The sequence below is a fragment of the Pseudorasbora parva genome, chromosome 2 (genome assembly GCF_024679245.1).
Source record: "Pseudorasbora parva isolate DD20220531a chromosome 2, ASM2467924v1, whole genome shotgun sequence".
Taxonomy (NCBI): domain Eukaryota; kingdom Metazoa; phylum Chordata; class Actinopteri; order Cypriniformes; family Gobionidae; genus Pseudorasbora; species Pseudorasbora parva.
This window is the reverse complement of record NC_090173.1, coordinates 14162402-14184252: the sequence shown is the minus strand read 5'-3', so window position 1 is coordinate 14184252 and position 21851 is coordinate 14162402. Positions and strand designations below refer to the sequence as shown.

At 41.5% G+C, this 21851-nt stretch overlaps 2 protein-coding genes across 2 annotated transcripts; one reads left to right on the top strand and one right to left on the bottom strand.

Moving 5' to 3' along the window:
- Nucleotides 1–820: 820 nt before the first annotated feature.
- On the bottom strand, nucleotides 821–12821 carry gipc1 (GIPC PDZ domain containing family, member 1). The gene is made up of 7 exons (XM_067456670.1): nucleotides 12631–12821; nucleotides 11281–11721; nucleotides 11016–11201; nucleotides 5897–6077; nucleotides 5703–5809; nucleotides 3145–3226; nucleotides 821–3064 (listed from the first exon to the last, which is right to left on the bottom strand). Exons 2-7 carry the CDS (start codon nucleotides 11578–11580, stop codon nucleotides 2913–2915), a joined length of 1008 nt encoding a protein of 335 aa, XP_067312771.1. The 5' UTR covers nucleotides 11581–11721; nucleotides 12631–12821; the 3' UTR covers nucleotides 821–2912.
- Nucleotides 12822–14715: 1894 nt separating this feature from the next.
- LOC137050715 (zinc finger protein 444-like) lies at nucleotides 14716–19156 on the top strand. The gene is made up of 2 exons (XM_067428779.1): nucleotides 14716–15602; nucleotides 18915–19156. Exons 1-2 carry the CDS (start codon nucleotides 14721–14723, stop codon nucleotides 18915–18917), a joined length of 885 nt encoding a protein of 294 aa, XP_067284880.1. The 5' UTR covers nucleotides 14716–14720; the 3' UTR covers nucleotides 18918–19156.
- The last annotated feature ends 2695 nt before the right edge of the window (nucleotides 19157–21851 follow it).

The window sequence follows — 21851 nt, the reverse complement described above, 5'->3', positions numbered from 1 at the left end:
TCTGCAAGAACCAATGAGGTTCATTCTCACGTTATGTAGCACGTTTGAGCTTCTGCAAGAAACAATGAGGTTCATTCTCGTGGTATGCAGCACGTTTGAGCACCTGCAAGGACCAATGAGGTTCATTCTCACGTTATGTAGCACGTTTGAGCTTCTGCAAGAACCAATGAGGTCCATTCTTACGATATGCAGCCCGTTAGAGCTTCTGCAAGAACCAATGAGGTTCATTCTTGTGTTACGCAGTACATTTGAGCTTCCAGAAGAACCAGTGAGGTTTGTTCTCGCGTGCCAAGCAAGTATGGTTAGGCTTCTGTTTATGTTCACGGATCAATGTTTATATGTGAATAAAAACTTAACTTAAATCATCGTCATATAAAGCGATCAGGTCTCTTTAAACAAATTGGACTAAACCGCTTAATTCACATGGATTAGTTTTAAGATCACTTTATTAGCTTTTTGGAGCCACAAAGTGGTAGTTGTGTAGCTGTAAAATGGAGGGACAAAGCTCTCAGATTTCATCAAAAAGAACTTCATTTGTGTTCTGAAGATGAATGAAAAGTCTTACAGGTTTGGAATAACATGACTGAGTAAATGATGCTAAATGATTTTAATTGTTGAATACTATACAAAATAAATATTGTATTGTATTTTCAGAGCAGGTCACTCATTCCCCTATACAGCTTCATTGGGAATGCAAACGTAAAGAATGGAAATATGCCCTTGGAGAGGTTGTTCAGCCAAGGAGAACGAACCCAATGTTTCAATTAACAACTGTAAGAAACGAAAACACCACCTGCTTTCCAGTACACAAAAACAAAAATCACACAAATCATTTTGTTTATTTTAATACTGTCGAGAAATCAGTAACAAATAACAATTTGGTGCAATAGCCTTTCCGTCAATGGAGAAAAATGTAAGACTTACATGATTATTGCCATTTGAAGGTAGTCCGAGTGTCACATGAGTCCATCAAAACCATTACATCATCAGTGTAAACTATTCATTCTTAAAAACAACATATCTAAATATGTTCACAATGCACTGAATGGAAAAAAAAACGTGTCCAAAGTAAATACCACAAGAGCACTCTTTTCAAGCTACAATGATAGCTTTACAGTATGTAAAAAGTAACACCTAAACATTGAATTGTTTTTTTCTCATTTTTTTAGTTTTCAGTTTTAGCTCTGATCCTTTAAACATTAACATATGTCCCCCATAAGAAATGGCGCCTGGCTAAATAATACTAAAAAAAGTCATATACAGTTTGAAGTCAACAATCACATGATCAGTACTTTACATTTCAAACATGCTCTGATGTTACAGATGTGGAACTACTACAGTGTTGAACAGCCAGGTTGAGAGTAATAATAATCTCAGAGCTCCACTAACTTTATTAAATCACCATGCACTCAGTGAACGATGTATGTGTTTGGTCATATTTGCAATACTATCAGTATGAGTATCTTGGAAATGCTACTGTAGTGTAATTTCCGTAAACACATCAACACTATATACACTCAAATCAATACCATCCCCCAGCCTCTACCATCCAATCAGTGCTTTAATATTCACTTATAAGTAGGGCTGGGCGATATATATATAAAATATCCACAATATACTCTCAAAAATGTAGCTGGCAGTATAAAATTAAGCAATGTTGTGAACAGATCCATACAATGAGTCACTGAAGTTTTGAAAGCGAAAATAGAAGCATTGCGAATGAACGCAAAACAATTTAAATATAATTTTTTCCTCCCATCACCGTGTCCCTTTAGGGCTCAGTAGATTCAAAACTCTTAATTTGCATAATCAATAAAAAACATTTACTGTCATCCTTGCGGCATAAAAATACATGTAGGTAAATATAGTTGTATATTATTATATACTGGTTATATTTGTGCATAGAGATTAAAATGATTACATATCAATCTCCATTATGATCATTTTATGAAAAACTGTCTGGACCACACGATTGACTATTTTCTGCTTTAAACATTGTGACTCTGTTTGGCGGCAATGAGGTTTGTTCGACGGTCATATCGCCCAGCCCAACTTTTAATCCCTTCATAATTCCTCTATCAATCCTGAAAAGGATAAACACTATTTATAATACTTAATGATACTTATTAATACTGATTTTACTGAGAAAAAAAGAAAGATGTTTCCTTATGTTTGGCATTAGGTGGTAGTTGACCACACTACTTAAATAAAAACTGGTGCTTTATTTATTTTTACCTGTTTTCCTGTTTCCTTTTCATTTTTAAAATAAGAGCTAAGCCACAGAACTGGAAATGTAAAGCACTAGAGGTCTTCTGGAAACAGTTCATTGCAACGACTTCTAAGCCACTTGAAATCCTTAATATAAGAGAGGACAAGAGTACATAAGACAGCACATGCTTTAGGGAATCATTATAGTGTTGATAAGACAAATGGTCCGTAATTCCGCTACGGGACAGTTCAGATCCACACACCAGTGCAGAGCAGCATTGCCTCGATCTCTGCGCTGTGTCCTGTGATCTGTGCAATTTATACAGCGTCGGGCAAAACAGTGCAAGTGAAAGTCACAGTATGTAACAGAGAAACCTCACAGGGATACGAGACATGGTCCCTGGAGCAAATGCCTTGCAAATTCAGCATATTTTCCTTGATATCCTACTAAATAAGACTTTTCACATACGTGATTAGGCTCAACCTAGTCAAATCTGAATACAATTTTAATCTTTGAAAAATGCATTCAACATAGTGTCTTGATAACATCTGCATCTTTAAAAAAAAGTGGAGTTAGAGGCCTACATACAAGTTTCCCAGCGTTCTTATAAGCATCCCAACGTATGCTCCCAAAAATAACCAAAATAAAATTCAATAGTGTTCCTAACGGTTTTCTAGAATTACCACGTCAGCCGTTTCTAGAATTATACGCGACCGACCTTCGCATCGCCTATGGCACCCCACACGTCAAACACAAACTCGTCTGGAAATGCGAAATCCCCCAGAGTCTCGTCCAAAGCTTCAGCAAACTCATCCGGGTTCTTCTTGTCCTTGCCGAGCTCAACCATCGTGGCAGCTGTAAACGAGTGCGGGAGTTAGTAACGCCACTTAAAGAGTACAACAACTGTAGAAGAACATATACGCAAGGAAACATACCGAGTTCACTGTCTCTAATACCCATGTAGCTCTCCAACAGATCATCCACTTTCTCAATAGCTTTTTCTTCAAATGCTGAAGGCTGCAACACAAAGAAAGAATGAATGAAAATACCTAGAATGAATGCAGATTACCTTGCTTACCTGAACATTTTGGTTTTCTGTGGGCTATTCTACATTCAGTGCTGGATAGATTACTTATGAATATTAGTAACATAATCTATTACATCCTTAACTATCACATAGATTTGAACAGAATAACCTTGTACTCAGTGCTTAATTTTTTAAAAGAATCATTGCTGAATCAAATACAGCACTTAAAAAGCATTGTGACCGACACTGACCATACACCTTCAGGTTTCCCGGAGCATACAATAATGATGTCACTAAATGGTAACAGCACAACTGTAAAGCCTGGGTGTACACGCATGCTCGCACCTTATGACCCAGCAATAAAATAACAAATGGAAAACTACAGCACAGATGCAATAGAATAAAGAGACAAATTAAATAAACATGGCTTACATTTTTTCAGGTGGGTCTAACCGTAAGAAATATTACAGACATTAAAGTAATCCGATGTAAAATAACACTGGTCTTCAGTATAAGAATTAAATACAGATCCATGCGTATAATTAAAGTTAAGCAGCTAGTAACTGTGTATCGACACTGCAGAAAAGGAGTGTTGTAAGCGTTTTCAGATATTTCAGTATTGAAATATTAATATTTTTAACAAAACTCTGGCATAGCATAACACAGATAAGGTTTTGCCCAGTTTGTAAAAATTGAAATGGTTGAAAATATCAGTAAAAATTTGCTGGAAACTACAAACTAAAGCAGTAGTGTTTTGCATTATTGACAACTTCGCTTTATAGCTGTAGCATTTCCAGCTTGTTGAACATTTGTAAAACATTTAAATGACAGGAAGCCTTTAATAAAAATGTAAACCTAAAAATGCATCGCTAGTTTCAATATATATATATATATATATATATATATATATATATATATATATATATATATATATATATATATATATATATATATATACATATTTTTTTTTTTTTTTTTTTAAAGATTTGATCTGAGATTTTATGCATAAATATAAATGTAATTTCTATAACTTTTCTAGCCTTGAATTTTTAATTCCTTGATATTTCCTGGTATTTTCTATGAGTGTGGGAACTCATGATACATTAAGATTGAGTCTAACTGTTTATTTACATATACATTAGATATTTTTAGTCATGAACACTTTTTAAAGACCAAGTAAAGACAATGTAAGAGTCTAGAGAGAAACAATGAGTTTCAAAGTTTCAGAATACAACTTCTAATATCAATACTTTAATTTATATTACAAAAAACAAAAAAACTCACGGCTTAAACTCCTCTGCTCCCAACTAATATGGACACAACTTTTACTGTACCTTCTGATCACATTGCAGTGCACAAATATAAAGATCCTTAAAATCAAGACACTTCAGAAGCAAAATGATACAAGATAAAATGAAACGGATCAAAATCAAGCGAGTTTATGATTAAGACATGAACAAATATCTGCCAGCGGGCTCAGAAAATCATCTTAATTTAAAGGGCAAACAAGTTCATACCCCACTGACAGATATTTTTGTTTCAAGTGTAAACTCACTTTATTTTGTTCAGTTTGTCAGAAAACATCTCTAGTCATTGTATGATGATTTAAGTATGTTTCCATATTTGTATTGAAAAACAAGACTAAAACAGTGAATACAATTATTTGTTTTTTTTTTTAGTGGATGCAACATTTAATGCCAGGACTTTATGAATTTAAGACTTTATCTCTGATTTAAGACAGGTGAATTAAGACAATGGATTAGAGGTCATTTTAAAACCTGCAGAAACCCTGAAGAATAAGTTCAAACTTTGAAATTGGCATTCCTCCATGAGAAAGTTCAATTGAATGAGATCCATATCCTTATTTCACATAAAGAATCCAATTATCAATCAATACTGTCCAGCATTGATTATTAATTGACAATTATATTACTGATTGATAACTACCGTATTTTCCGGACTATAAGTCACACTTTTTTTCATAGTTTGGCTGGTCCTGCGACTTATAGTAAGGTGCGACTTATATATCAAATTTAATTCATACTGACTGACAAGAATAAACATATAACCGCGAGAGGGTGCTCTATGCTGCTCCTGAAAAAAATAACTGAAAACAGAAAAAAACTCTTAACTGAAATATTAAGAGGTGCGCGGCTCCCGCTCTGCTTCTGCCCTAATGCGACTTATAGTCCAGTGCGACTTATGTTTTTTTCCTTTTCATGACGCATTTTTTGACTGATGCGACTTATACTCCGGAGCGACTTATAGTCCGGAAAATACGGTATACTGTCATGCGTTACAATATATTAAACAGCTGAATATATTGCAGTGTGTATCGTGTTGCAAGAGAGATGAGATATGCTAGACCTTTCCAAGAATACAAATGAAACTCATATTCGCTGACTCACGGTTTAGTGACCTGTGAACTGATCTGAGATCATCATATGCCTGAGCAAAGCATCTCACCAGTTCCTCTACGGTGGCCGGTCCTTTAGATCTCAGACGCAGGGTTCCTCTGCCTGTTCCCAACTGTGCAGAGCCTGACCTGCTACCTGACCGCTGACTGATCATATCTGACGAAAAAAACAAAACAGAAAATCATCATATCAATATTCAATATGGCCATCAATGTCAGGTACATTATGTTCAAAAACTCTTACCGAATGCCTTCAAAGGCTCCACTAGCTTCAGGACAAATGTTTTCCCTTTGGGCAGTTCCTTCAGCATCTTGGCAACCTCATAATGGCGACAGCCAATCAGAATCTGCCCGTTGATTGACTCGATCATGTCGCCCACGTTGATGACCTGGATCTGATGAATAATACTGCCTTCTCTTATTCTCTGCGAAGGAAACGGATGATTTTCAGATGAAGCCTCTTTTGCAGGGTGCCAAACGTGCAGTGTCAAATTACTGAATAGAGGCTTAGCCACCAACAGCCAATGCTTCGGACAGTCATGGAAACACTGCGCTTAGTATACGGTCATTTAAGGGTTTGAGAGGAAAATGTCAAATGGTGATGGAAAGCCTGTCAATTCAAGTGAAGAGGAGACCATACTGCCTGCCCTTACAGTCCTAGAAGTCCATTCATTATAAAATTGATAGTACAATCGCAAAGTGTAAGGATTCATTCAAATGCATTCAAACAAGGATTCATTCAAACGGCATTTGTTTGCGAACAGGTAATTGAATATTTGATTCAACCGATTCATTCAAACACAGAATCATTCAGTAATACACACTGTTGCTGAGATGCGTTATGGTTCTGCTGTTTGGAACTTTGTTGCTTGGAATCTTTGTTTGGAACTATTTTCGCTGCTGAAATAGAATAAAAACAGTCAATATTGCATCAAATGTAAGTGACTTATAGCAGCCTTTCTCAAACTTTTTTCAGTCAGGGCACTTTTCAAAAGTTCATAAAATTTCAAGGCACCCCAGTTTAAAATATAATTTAAAAACACTGCATAAGCCAAATTTAAATGCAAATGTCCTGTTTATTTAGACAGGACAGTAATGAACAGAGCATAATACGAACTGTAAATAACAATAATAATAACTTTATAGCAACTTTATAGCACCTAAGTAATTAGGTTTACAAAGTAATTCACAAAATAATTAATCAGAGACACAAATGCCATAAAACCGTAAGAGGTGAACCGCACAATACAAGAACCCAACAACAAATCCTGACCAGGAGAACTAAACTGAAGTGCAGGATGCAGTTAAAATAAAATAAAAAGGGGCAGACATGACAAAAATAAAACATTCTGGCTGACCCCCCAACGTGAGTTTTTCAAAGCAACCATTATTAATGTGAGTTAATATGGAGTCATGGTCCATGGAGTGGACCACAGTGTGCTGCGGAGCTAACAGAGACTTCCACCATCAGCTCTGTTTCTGTTCACCATCAGCTCTTTCTGTTCTGTTATCTGTGTTGGTTCATTGTTTGTAGTATTCTATATTTTTACTTGTTATTCATTTTTTTGTTATTTTTTCCCCCCTTTGTTGCACTTTGAGATTCTTCGGAATGAAAAGTGCATTATAAATAAAATCTATTATTATTATTATTATTATTATTATTATTATTATTAATGTGTCACTTTATGGTTTCCATGGTGACGCGTCATTGCTTGTCACGTGACACACCGCAGCAACAACAGAGCTGAATGAATGATGATCTGCTTTTATGTCCTTTTTCCTTTTTTATTCAAAATATTCACAAATTTGTTAGATATGGCCTGAATTATCTGATATTCCGATTGTCAAATATATACAAGTGGAAGTGTTTAGTCGTTTAAACACCTTTATAATGATCGCGTTAGTAGAGCTGTATGCACGATGGGCACCGCCATCGCCACCGCTGGCGCAGTTCAGAAAATCGGATCTGTTGGATTTACAAGACGTGAATTCATCCACTTCTCCCAAAATACATAAAAGTAAATGGCAGGTGAACTGGGAGAAGAATAGAGTAAACTTTAAAGTTACTTACACAATGTGTATCTGATATGAATAAAACTAATTATAATGGAAAAGGATTATTATTGCCTCTTCATTTTTCATCATTGTGTATTTTACAAACTCTAAATGTATTGTTTAGTACGTATATGAAACCTAAAAGAAACATTATGTGGCTGAAAACACTGAAAAGTTGTGATATATGACAGCTCTGAGCGCGCATGTCTCTGGCTCAGTGCAAGCCATCGCGAAAGCACATTTGAATTTACATTTGAATGAACGTGATGCACTGACCGTTCTAATCATGTGTGAATGTGTGATCGTACGTGCGAAAGGGTTAAAAAGAAGAAGAATGTATTTATGTAAATTCAAATATATTTTATATATGAAATTTCAGATTTTTTTATTTTTTTTTTAGCCTATGTAATTTTTTGGCGGCACCCCTGACACAGTCAGGAGGCACCCCAGTGTGCCGCGGCACCCACTTTGAGAAAGGCTGACTTATAGTTAATTGTTTAACTATCATATGAAATCAGTCATTTTCAGTTGTGATGGTATTCAGGAAATCAGCACACTTGTTTGATGTTGTTTAACTGTATCATATGTTGTAAATAGGGCTGTCAAAATTAAAGGTGCACTATGCAACTTCCGTCCACTGGAGGGCGCCTATTCTAAACAAAGGTGTAGTTTGATGACGCCAAGTGTGAGCGCAGCATCTTGGGACATGTGGTCTTCACATCACAGCTGGTGGAAAATAGGACTCGGGCAGAAATCATGTTCATGGATGCGGTTATTAACGTTAACGTTACTGTAGTGTGTAGCAGAGCAGGACCGAGTGTTGTGGAGCTGAGCACGGCCGCTGGAGCGATTGTTATACAAACACACGGCTCGCGAACACTGGGACTTTTATTATGACAGGACGGGACACAGTCGCCGGGCGTCCGCACTTCCGCTTTTTCCAGTCATGATTATAAGGTAAAGCAGCTCTGTTTATTATATTAGATACATTTAAGTGTGTTTAAAATGATGTTATGACTTTATACTGTGCGTTCGCTTGGGGGTGCTGTGACACTTGTTCACACTGCCAAGAGAAAAGCGCTTCTGCAGAATAAAACCAAGGGTAGCGCAGATATGACGCGATTGACAGGCGACTCCCTCAAACGCTATGCTGAAACGTCCCAGTCCTTAGTTAAAAGAGCAATTTTCTCACAATTTACAAATAGTTGGAAACATTTGGGATATTGTAGGTACTCAACTGAACAAAATATATAACACTGGCCTGGTGGTTTTTGGATATTTTACTGCAAAAATCCTACATAGTGCACCTTTAACTCGTTAACGCAAATTAATTTTAATGGCACTAAATTTATTAACGTGTGATTAACGCGGTGCACATTTTCTGTTTGAGCCGTGGCATAGACCATAGTTGGAGAAATTGAGATAAGCAATAGACGTAAAGGATGCAGCAGCAAACATTAATAGCAAAAGAAAAGGGTTAACATTACTATTCTAAACCAAAATTGCAGTTATTGCCTACAAGCTACCATATTTTCTGTTTAACTTTAATTAGACTCCAGGTCAAAGAAAAGTGCATTTTTAAACCGAGCACATTATTATAAAAACTTAATTTAAACTTAATTTAAGATAAATTTAAAACTGATAAAAATGTGCGATTAAGTTGTGAATAATCACAAGTTAATTCATGACAATCGTGCGATTAATCGTGATTAGATATTTTAATCGATTGACAGCCATAGTTATAATGGCTGTGTGAGCGGCGGACATTTGTTTAGATTTTACCGCGAAAGGGTTGCGCAAGTGTCAACAATGCAACCTTTTTACTGTCAGTTCATTACTTTTATCCACTATCGATCACTGCTTACGCTAAATCAGCGTTTCTCAAAGTGTGGGGCGCGCCCCACTGGTGGGGAATAGAGACATGACAAGTGGGGCGCGACAAACAGGAGGAAATGTGTTAATTTTTTGTGCCCATCTCTATTAACCTTTTGAGCGGTCCCACATGGGATTTTTATGTCTATGCCCCTGAGAGTACGGACCCACATAAGGGATTTAGAATGTTCAATGACGTGACATCACTGCCAGAATTAAACGGTGGGACGCGCTTCGGCTGGCACTGAGCCAAATGCGGACGCGCTCAGCTCTTGACATACATCATGCAGTTTTCAACCACTTACTGTTTATTTTAGGTTTATTTAATAGGTAACATTTAAATACACAAGTACAAGTAAAACAATACATTTAATGTTAGAGTTTGTGATATACACTAGTGGCTATGGAAGCAGCAATAACAATCCATTCAAATATAATTGGCTGACATGTTTTATTCATATCAGATACACATAGTGTAAGTAACTATAAAGTTTGCTCGATTCTTCTCCCAGTTCAACGGTCACTTACTTATTCCAGGAGAAGCTGATGAATATACGTGCTGTAAATCCAATTGACAGGACTCTGAACTGCAGTGCATTTGTTCAAACGGTTCAATAGCGTAATAAAAGCGATACATCTGTCATACAGCGTTTTTTGGTTGTGGTGAGTCACGTGATGAACATGACGCATTGCCATAGAAACATTAAGGTGAAACGTTCTAAAATAACGTTGCCTTAAAATAAAACTCACACTCTAGTCAGCTGACACTTTTAGTCAGCTAAAATATTTTGACTGTACGCATAAAAGGTTTAAATGTGATGTTAATAAAATAAATGTTAATAGGCAAACTTAAAAGCCTAGATAATTACCATTTTGTTGGGGTGATTGGGGACAGGTGGGGCTCGGAGCCCTTCCCTACCTCCAAAGTGGGGAATGGCAGAAAAAGTTTGAGAAACACTGCGCTAAATGAATGCAGAATTCTAGATTATTGGCGATTCCCTAGTTATTTTAAATCAGCTTGTCCGTCAGGCAAGTAAAATTCTCTTTCACTTTCCCTTCAAAAAAAATCCACTTGTCTGGACAAGCGTTAATGTCGAGCCCTGCTATAGTTATAAGTGTTCATATTATGTCCACTTTCTTTATATAACAGTTCTACCTAATAACATATTAAACAGAGAATGTAAGCACCCTGTGTTCAGAGTCTGGCCTCTCAGTGGAGTCAAAATAAAAGTCACAACAATAAGCATGGCTTACGTCACTTCAGAGTTCCTACTAGTGGTACAAATGCTAAACCAACCAGGAAAATTACCCTAGGGAAACATTTAGTTCTCAGGGCACCACCCTGTGCACCCTATATCCTATTTGTAACAATTTCAAATGTTAAAAAAACGCTTTAGTTTTAGACATCAAAAACAAGCCCAGCTCAATTCTCTCACCTTAATGAACGCATAGCCAGCTCCATTATCAGTGATGGTGAGCCCCAGTGCATCCTCTCCTTTAAAGACATCCACTTCTTTTCTCTGACCCTTCACATGAGCAAATATAAAGTCCTCCAGCCCGATCTGGCCACCCAAAAGTTTGTCCATATCCACTTTGTGAGTATTCAATGTGCAAAACATCACCTGAGAAAGTGTGTAGTTAGCATTTAGTCAGCATAATCAACAAGCAAAGAAAAGTAAAGAAAAGAGGACAGCCCCTCACCTCTGTTGGAAGAATCCCAAAGGCCTCTCCTATCTTGGCATAGAGCTCACGCACATTGCTGAAACCCTCAATGCGACCCGTGGGGCTGCCGTGAGCCAGCTGGGTGTGGAAGATCAGGCGAGGTCGCAGGCTGGTGGGTGGAGGTGGTAAGCCCTCATGGGCAGTTCCTTCGCCCAGGCCGACCCTGCCACCATCCAGACTATCCAACCCTGGGACGTTCAGTCCAGCCCTGATTGGCTCGGCCTCCTCGTTCTCCACCAGCGGAGACGCCTTCTTTCTGCGACCCAATCCAAGTGGCATTTCGGGTGCTGCTATTTATTATAGAGGCGCAATGCTTTAATACGTAGGGGTCTGTGCTCCACCTCTAATGGTGTTCTTTATGTGTCCAAATCAAAGGAGAAAGTCTCATGGGTTCAACCCATTCAAAGGAAATCTCCAGACCTGTGAGACAAGGAGAAACCAATTGTGATGCTGTGAGAAGTAAATGTAATTTACAAGCAAAGAAAAAATATATAAATATATAATACACTGGTATATCATTCAACCAAATATGTGACATGTAATAAAATAAAAACAGCTTTACTTATTTATTTATTCTCTAGCATTTTAAATTCCTACATCAAGATTATCACTGTATGTTGAAAACTGTATATATATATATATATATATATATATATATATATATATATATATATATATATATATATATAATTTTTTTTTAATGTAATATTTCCTACACCTCAGGAAAGATCATTTATAATTGAGATTGGTAATTTCTATAACTTCTAAATTCCCTGACATTTCCTGGTATTTTCTATAACTGTGGGAACTCAAGATAGGGTTGCACTGACACGGTTCTCATGATATTTACACACATTAAATTGTTTTAATGTGCATTCATATTGCCAAGTAATGGGAAAGTCATGTATATTAACGTCAAACTAGGCAATTGGCGTTTCATGAAGCGTCTCTGTGAAACCTATGTCGTCTTTATCAAACATTAATCACAACTAAGATGGGAACATGTACATTTGTGGAAAAAAAAAATTAATATAGAAGCCAAAAAAAAGGTTATTTTAATTTCGCGAACATATAACGTTACGTCTATAACATTCTGCACTGGTTTCATTCAACCAAAAAAAAAAAAAAGGACAAAATCTGCCTTGTTTACTCAAACCGCTATCAGGATGAACTAAACTCACTGAATTTAACCGACCACTGAAGAAAAACACTTCTACGTTTCAGGATTAGAGCAGTCTGACATGTTTCTATTCATAGTCTAGAGCTAAAGCAGCTAACAGTAATGTGAGTTAGCATGTTAGCATCTAGTCTAGACGTCGCGACACTTACCAAACTAACACTGACAGTGAAGCAACCATGAACCGCTGGGACGTCGGGCTACTGATGTGTTCATTACAAAAGATGATTGTTAAAGCAGGCGTTAAGGGAGTAAGTTCTTGTATGTGAGAGGAAGGCGGATATCACATCACTCAACAGACCCTGCAGCTCTTCCTCTATCGAGAGAGTAAACAGCAGCAGAGCTCAAACGCGCGCGCTGTCGCCATCTTCAGGTGTGATGCGGTTATAACATCAGTCAGCACTAGGCCGTGGGCCTCAAATGCCTTAAAAAATCAAGTCCTTTTGTCTTAGTTTGGGCCATATATTCAGCTTTTTTGTCGTTGGGCTACATATAGACAAAAAGTTGAATTTATAATATAATATATATAGCCTATATATAAAGTTCTTAATTTTTTTAGGTCAAAACATGCATGTGTTTTGAAAGAGACTGCATGTTTTTATGTTTTTTTTCTTTCTTATTTTCTATCCACAATTCCAGTTAATGAGTTTTACCCTTTTACCAGATTGTGATGGAGAATTGTTTGAATAGTGCAACATGGGCTATGTGTAATTCTGCGGATGAGCACCAGAGGACGTACAGTGCACTTTTTTCTATTCCTTTCCTTTCCTTTCCTTTCCTTTCCTTTCCTTTCCTTTCCTTTCCTTTCCTTTCCTTTCCTTTCCTTTCCTTTCCTTTCCTTTCCTTTCCTTTCCTCAAACTGAATGTTTTAGATAGCCTACACATTCGCTAATATGATGATAGTCTGTCACAGTACAATAAACACAAAATTGACAGATTTACAGAATTGTTTGTTTCTGTGGATTGGATTCATCCTGATGTGTTCTGTTACACTACTGATGTCAGTACAGTCTGCTTTTACTTTGAATTATTATAATGATGTAGAATTATGTTAAACAAAGACTCACCGACGTCCTTCAAGAGCATAAAAACACATTTCTCATATAGGTCATATAAAAACATGAAATGCAAATATTTACATGAGATTTATTTCACGAACAGTTGCATGGAATGAATCTTACATTAAACCTTTGGCTTTACCATACTCTTTTTTGGATATTACTGACGGTAAGTTAAGTCTAACCTGCGTTGGTCCACGCCTCGTTACCTCAATAGGCTGCTGTAATTATGTGTGACCTTACGCTAATATACACTGACATAGATAAAATAGGGCTTGACCACTGACCATTTATTTTCTGTTTATGGCTTTCATGACTGAACTGCACGTTTGAAACTGAAATAATGCATTTTGAGAATCGAGAAAGCAAATCAGTTTGATGACACAATCAAAAAAGGTAATTTACATGATTTGTAATGTTGTATCAACCTTGTTATAATTAGCCTAAGTAATGCCATTTTTCCTTTAAAAAAATAAATAAAAATCTATCTAAAAAAAAAAATTTGTTCAACAGTTGTTTTCTTTGTGTTTGCTACGCTATGAATGCACTTCTTACAATAATTAAAAATAAATAAATCTGGCAAACCTGCTATAGTTTGCTTTCCTGCTCCAAACCCAGAAATGAGTCCATTGTGTCAGGAGTGTGTGAAGTAGTTGAATAATCATACTCTTACTATTATTGTTTTAAGAAAGTTTTATATACCTTACTATGAGACTGTGGCAAGGGGGGCGTGGTTCAGCGAGGTCTGCAGCGGGAGAGAGGGCCGCGGGACGAGCGGTAAGTGAGTGGGTTGGACGCAGATTAATGACACCTGTCTCTTGTTCCAGTAATGAGCGCGGAGACGGGATAAAACACCGACGGAACCAGAGACCAGGGAGAGAGAGAGCCAGGACGGTTGATGCCAAACACATACAGAGACTGAGTTGCCGGAAGCCGGAAGTGCCGACCCGGAAGTGATCGCTATTGTTTTGAGTGTGAGAGAAGCCACACTATTGAGTGTGTTTGACGATATTGAGTTACAAAATAAAGAGCATCAACCGTCTAGCCGACCCCCGTGTCCTCTTCCTTCCTCACATTCACGAACTTTGCTACACTGGTGCCGAAACCCGGGAAGGAAGCAGGACAGCGCCGCCGCCATGACAACGCCCTCCGCCTCGCCATTTGTTCACGTGCCCCTCCAGAAGATGGGGCCGGAAGACGACCCGGAGGCCTTCGTGGATCTATTCCAGAAGGCCGCGGAGGCCTGCGGGTGGCCCCGGGCACAGTGGCCGGTGCGCCTCATCCCCCTACTATCCGGCGAAGCCCAGGCGGCCGCGCAACAACTACCGGTCGCGAACCTCCTGGACTACGACGACCTGAAGAGGGCCATACTTCAGCGGGTCGGCCGGACCCCAGAACAACACCGACAGCGTTTCCGCTCCCTGGAGTGGGGTGAGTCCGGTCGACCCTTCGCATTGGCCCAACAGCTCCGGGACGAGTGCCGCAGATGGCTTCTGGCCGGCGGCAGCGACGTGGACCATGTTGTCGATCTGGTGGTGCTGGAGCAATTTATCACTCGGCTCCCCAGGAAGACCGCCGAGTGGGTCCAGTGCCACCGGCCCACGTCGCTGGAGACGGCCATCAACTTGGCGGAGGACCATCTGGTGGCGTGCCCGGGGGTCGGCGAACCCCCATTAACTTCTCCCTCGCTCTCTCCCCCCTCTCTCTCTCTCTCTCGACCTGTCCCTCTCCCCAGGTCCCGCCCTCCAGGCCCTCCTCGCGTCCCCCCCAGAGGCCGGGGTGGGATGGGCCTTGGACCGTCTGGGAGTTCGCGGGTCCCGCCCAGGGGGGCGGGGCCGCTGGGGGCTGGTAGTGACAATGGCTCTGGTTCCGCCCCCTTTCCGCGCTCATTCTCCAACCCACTCCCCGCCGCCGGGGCGGCGGGTAGGCCTGGGCTGGCCTGCTGGCGGTGCGGCGATCAGGATCATTTTGTGGACCGATGTCCAATGATGGACATCGGAACAATGATCCGGATCCCGAACGTCCAGCGGACCACCCCCGATCAGGCAGGAGAGTACCAAATTCCTGTGAGTATCAAGGGGGGTACATATCAGGCCTTGGTGGATTCAGGATGTAACCAAACCTCGATCCATCAAAGCCTGATGCAGCCTGGGGCATTGGATACAAGCCGCATGGTTAAGGTGCGGTGTGTGCACGGGGATTTGGTGGAATACCCGGTTGTCCCAGTCACGATACAGTTTCGGGGGAAAAAGCATAGTGTAGAGGTGGCGGTTAGTCCACACCTCCGGCATCCGCTAATTCTGGGGACAAATTGGCCCGCCTTTTCGGCGTTATTGGGGTCGTTATGCGCGGATGCCGCTTGGGAGAAGAAGGCGAGGAGGGGGGCGGCGCGAGTGCAGCTTGGGGAGACTGAGACGGGACCCTTGGGGACAGCTTCAGCGGAACCGAGCGGGATCGAGAGACTGATTCTCTCGGACCGCGATGACTTTCCGCTGGAGCAGTCACAAGATGAGACCCTCAAAAATGCCTTCCAACAGGTCCGATCGATTGACAGTCAGTCTCTCCAACCTGCCTTGCCTGTCTCGTATCCATATTTTGCCATAATCAAGGATCGGTTGTATCGAGTGACCCAAGACACTCAGACAAAGCTAGATACAACCCAGCTGTTAGTACCAAAGAGCCGCCGGGAAATGCTTTTCCAGGTGGCTCATTCTAACCCAATGGCGGGCCACCTGGGACAGGCGGCCACGCTGAATCGTTTAATGACCCGATTTTTTTGGCCAGGCATTCATGACAACGTGCGCAGGTGGTGCGCGTCTTGTCCGGAATGTCAGTTGGTGAATCCACTGGCCGCCCCAAAAGCGCCATTGCGCCCCCTTCCATTAATGCAGGTCCCCTTCGAGAGAATTGCGATGGACCTCATCGGGCCATTAGAGCGATCCGCACGCTGACATCGTTTTGCGTTAGTTATCGTGGACTACGCAACACGATATCCGGAAGCAGTGGCTCTCCGCAACATCTCGGCGAAGAGTGTTGCGGACGCCCTGTTTCGTTTAATCTCCCGGGTGGGGATTCCGAAGGAAATCCTCACCGATCAAGGCACGCCGTTTATGTCACGCACGTTAAGCGAATTGTACGGATTATTGGGCATTAAATCCATTCGAACCAGCGTCTATCACCCACAAACGGACGGCTTGGTTGAACGATTTAATCGCACTCTTAAATCCATGATCCGTAAATTCGTACAGGAAGACGCCAAAAATTGGGATCGGTGGTTAGAACCCCTCTTATTTGCTGTGCGAGAGGTCCCGCAAGCCTCCACGGGGTTTTCCCCCTTCAAGCTTCTCTACGGGCGGCAGCCACGGGGGGTGCTGGACGTCCTACGAGAAACTTGGGAGGAGGGGCCTTCTTTGGCCAAAAACGAAATTCAGTACGTCATGGACTTGCGAACAAAACTCCACACCTTGGGGCGGCTATCTAGGGAGAATTTGTTGCAAGCCCAAGACCGCCAGAGCCGGTCATATAACGGGTACTAAACTACGCAAATTCACACCAGGAGAGAAAGTGCTCGTTCTACTCCCGACGTCGAGCTCAAAATTAATGTCAAAGTGGCAGGGGCCGTTTGAGGTCGCACGACAGATAGGAGAGCTCGATTATGAAGTGATACGATCCGATAGGAACGGGGCACGTCAAATATACCACCTCAATCTACTAAAAAAATGGAATGAGGTGGAATCGGTGTTGTTGGCAACGGTGATCGGGGGAGAGGATGATCTCGGGCCAGAGGCGAGCATTAAAGCGCAATCAGTCGCGCTGGCCCCGGGGGGAGATCACCTCTCACCGTTACAACTCACTGATTTATCAAAATTGCAGGCGGAGTTCGCTGACGTGTTCTCGCCCCTACCGGGACGTACCGACTTGATTCAGCACCATATCGAGACCGAGCCGGGCGTGGTAGTTCGCAGCCGGCCGTATCGTCTGCCTGAACACAAGAAAAAAGTAGTTCAGGAAGAATTAGGCGCAATGCTCGACATGGGAGTAATCGAGGAGTCCAACAGTGACTGGGCGAGCCCGATAGTTTTGGTCCCCAAGACAGACGGCTCGGTCAGGTTCTGTGTGGACTACCGCAAGGTGAACGCTGTGTCGAAGTTCGACGCGTATCCAATGCCGCGGGTTGACGAGTTGCTTGATCGGTTAGGCACGGCTCGCTTTTATTCGACACTGGACTTAACAAAGGGCTATTGGCAGATCCCCTTGTCTCCATTGTCCAAAGAAAAAACAGCTTTCACCACGCCGTTTGGATTACACCAATTCGTCACGCTTCCTTTCGGCTTGTTCGGGGCGCCCGCGACCTTCCAGCGACTCATGGATAGGATTTTGCGTCCCCATGCTGCATATGCTGCGGCGTACCTGGATGACATAGTGATTTATAGTCACGATTGGCAGCGGCATATGCAGCATGTGAGGGCGGTCCTGAGGTCGCTGAGGGGAGCGGGGCTCACGGCCAATCCAAAGAAGTGTGCGATTGGGCGGGTGGAAGTAAGGTATCTGGGCTTCCACTTGGGACATGGGCAGGTGCGTCCCCAAATTGATAAGACTGCTGCAATTGCGACCTGTCCGAGGCCCAAGACCAAAAAGGAGGTAAGACAGATCTTGGGGCTGGCGGGATATTATAGGCGGTTTATACCAAATTATTCGGACCTCACCAGCCCTTTGACTGATCTTACTAGAAAGGGGCTACCAGATACGGTCCAGTGGACGGAGCCGTGTCAACAGGCTTTTACCCAAGTGAAGGCTGCTCTATGTGGCAGGCCGCTTTTACACTCCCCTGACTTTTCTCTCCCTTTCTTGTTGCAGACTGACGCGTCGGACAGGGGGCTGGGCGCAGTCCTGGCCCAGGAGGTGGAGGGGGGAGAGCGGCAGGTGCTGTACATTAGCCGTAAGCTCTCCAAGAGGGAAGCTAAGTACAGCACCATAGAGAAGGAGTGTTTGGCCATCAGATGGGCCGTTCTCACCCTCCGCTATTACCTCCTGGGGCGGGAGTTCACTCTCTGCTCGGACCACGCTCCTCTCCAATGGCTCCACCGCATGAAGGATACCAACGCGCGGATCACCCGTTGGTATCTAGCTCTTCAGCCGTTCAAGGTGGTCCACAGGCCGGGTGCTCAGATGGCTGTGGCCGATTTCCTCTCCAGAAATGGGGGGGGGGGGGGGGGGGGGGCTGCAGGCCGGACGGCTCCCTGGCCTGAGTCGGGCGGTGGGGGTATGTGGCAAGGGGGGCGTGGTTCAGCGAGGTCTGCAGCGGGAGAGAGGGCCGCGGGACGAGCGGTAAGTGAGTGGGTTGGACGCAGATTAATGACACCTGTCTCTTGTTCCAGTAATGAGCGCGGAGACGGGATAAAACACCGACGGAACCAGAGACCAGGGAGAGAGAGAGCCAGGACGGTTGATGCCAAACACATACAGAGACTGAGTTGCCGGAAGCCGGAAGTGCCGACCCGGAAGTGATCGCTATTGTTTTGAGTGTGAGAGAAGCCACACTATTGAGTGTGTTTGACGATATTGAGTTACAAAATAAAGAGCATCAACCGTCTAGCCGACCCCCGTGTCCTCTTCCTTCCTCACATTCACGAACTTTGCTACAGAGACTTTCTTCGGCATAAGACCCGAAAAAGTTTCAGTGAAACTCAGTGGGCTCCAGTGATGTTTAGTTTCCAATGTTCTTCAAATGTTAACAGCAAATAGTGATAAAATACTCGTTAAAATAACCTTTTTTTCTTTGTATGTTTTCTTTTGTTTGATTGGTGCCAGCAGCCATATCACCCTGTATGGCGCCCGATTCTGAAGAGCAGTTCTGACGTGTAAAGTAGAGATGAGCTGGCTGTTGGCTGAGGTGGAGCTGAGCTGAGGTGAGACGATGACTAAAGCCCCTTTCACACTGCGATTCCGGCAAATACACGGATAATGTGACCCGGCATTTGTTCCTGGGCCGCTAGATTTGGTCCATTCACACTGTCAGCGAAAGGCCGTAATATGTGCGCTTTCACACACACCGCTTAACGGTCCCGGGTCGAGTTGACACGTGACATCCTGATGTGGCGTATAATGGCGAGCGATCTCAGCTTCAGCGCGGATAGTAAGGAGCTCCGTGGTCTCGACTTGTGTCCAGTTTGCGCACATTTCTGCTTGTTTAATTTTAGTTTCTTTTGTATACGAACACTCTCTGCGTTTAAAACACAGACTAGCTCTTCTGGCACTGCAGGGTTGTATTATTGAAAAAACAAGCTCTAGGAGTCGCACGATGACTACATACACGTTGCGGCATATGTTACGGCTTTTGTTCCAACAGCGCTCGTCCCGGGTCGAATACCGCAATATTACTAGGTCCCCGACCCGGGTCGAATTCGGTAATCAATGCCGGGACGTGGTTGCTTTCACACAGAAGGTGACCCGGCAATGTTCCGGGAATATTGCGGGTCCGACGTGCAGTGTGAAAGGGGCTTAACAGAGAGCAGATACATGGCTATCCTATCCACCCATGGGCGTCACTATAGGCCATTTTTAGGGGGGCTAAACTAAGTTGCTGCTGGAAGAGGTGTTAGTGAGGCCAGCAGGGGGCGCTCACTCTGTGGTCTGTGTGGGTCCTAATGCCCCAGTATAGTGATGGGGACACTGTACTGTAACAAGCACCGTCGTTAAGCGTTAAACCGAGGTCCTGGGTCTCTGTGGTCATACACAAATCCCAGAATGTCATTCGGAAAAAGAGTAGGGGTGTAACCCTGGCATCCTGTCCAAATTTGCCCATTGGTCCCTGTTCATCATGGCCCCCTTATCATCCCCCTATCCTATCACTCTGTCTCCTCTCCACCAAGTGTTAATTTCATCAGACGAGATGAGACGGAATATGTTCATCAACGACCTTGTTTTCCATGACTGAGACGAGACGATGACGAGACTGCACCAATGGCCAAAAACGCTGACTAAGACTAAATTAACATGCATTATTGTTGAAGAAAAAGGACAAGACTAAAATGTTTTGCATAAAATAAAAACTAAGATAAAATATCTCTTCATTTTTGTCTACAGTTGTGTCTACCTTTTCATCACAAGATTGAAAATTCAGCTGTTATGCCTTGAAACTATTCTGAATGAGATAGCACTGTTGCTCGAGTTCAGGTTCTGCACATTGGTGGTGTTTGAGGAGAGACCCCCCCCCCCCCTTCTAAAGTGCGTTGAGTACCCAGAAATGTGCTATATATATATATATATATATATATATATATATATATATATATATGTATGTATGTATGTATGTATGTATGTATGTATGTATATATATATATATATATATATATATATATATATATATATATGTATGTATGTATATATATATATATATATATATATATATATATATATATATATATATATAACAAATTATTATGTATTACATTATTTGTGTGAGGAACATTGTAAAAAAAAATAAAAAAATTATTCAATAGATGTTAAAGATTCTTTAGGGAACCACCAATGCCAGTAAACAACTTTTATTTACATTTTTAAGAATGTGTTCTGAAGATATGGGTTGAAGATGAAGACATACTGTATCTTGTACTAATTCATGCCATCATTCACCTTTTATGTTCTCAGACGTGTTAGCACATGTGCGCAAGAATGACTTTGTGTAGCCTCTTTGTTCCTGTACACGCCTGACACAGTTAAGGACAAAAGCTAATCATCCTCAGACAGGTGAATGTTTAGCCATGGGAAAAGAGGCTGATTGCCAAATTGTGACAGAGGTGAGAGAGCACTGAACTTTGTGTGTGTCTGATTTAATTATTATAGCAAGCACGTTATTGTTCCAAACGAATGTAGACCACAACTCACAAGGGCGAAGGAGAACTTAGGAACTTTAATTAACAAAACTCACAGGGAACACTCAAAACCACCAGTAATCATAAAAATTGACGGACAAACACTGAAGAAACACTGATAACTAAATACACAGAGGCCAACGAGGTATTGACAAGATACAGGTGCTAGACACACTAATTAACTGGAAACAGGAGATGGAATGAACTCATTATATATATATATATATATATATATATATATATATATATATATATATATATATATATATATATATATATATATATATATATATATATATATATATAGATAGATATATATAGATATATATATATATATAGATTTAGATATAGATTTTGTAAGCATATTGGGTAATTGTGTGTGTTTTATTTCTGATGACTTCATGATTTATCACATTTTTTATGTGGTTCAGATACCAAAAT

Excerpts from the sequence above, each read along its gene's own strand:
- gipc1 (XM_067456670.1), bottom strand. The coding sequence starts at position 11,580 with ATGCCACTTGGATTGGGTCGCAGAAAGAAGGCGTCTCCGCTGGTGGAG. Across the intron at positions 5,810-5,896 it reads GGAGCCTTTGAAGGCATTCG|ATATGATCAGTCAGCGGTCA; the intron begins GTAAGAGTTTTT and ends TTTTTTCGTCAG. Across the intron at positions 3,065-3,144 it reads TATTAGAGACAGTGAACTCG|CTGCCACGATGGTTGAGCTC; the intron begins GTATGTTTCCTT and ends ACTCGTTTACAG.
- LOC137050715 (XM_067428779.1), top strand. The coding sequence starts at position 14,721 with ATGGGGCCGGAAGACGACCCGGAGGCCTTCGTGGATCTATTCCAGAAG.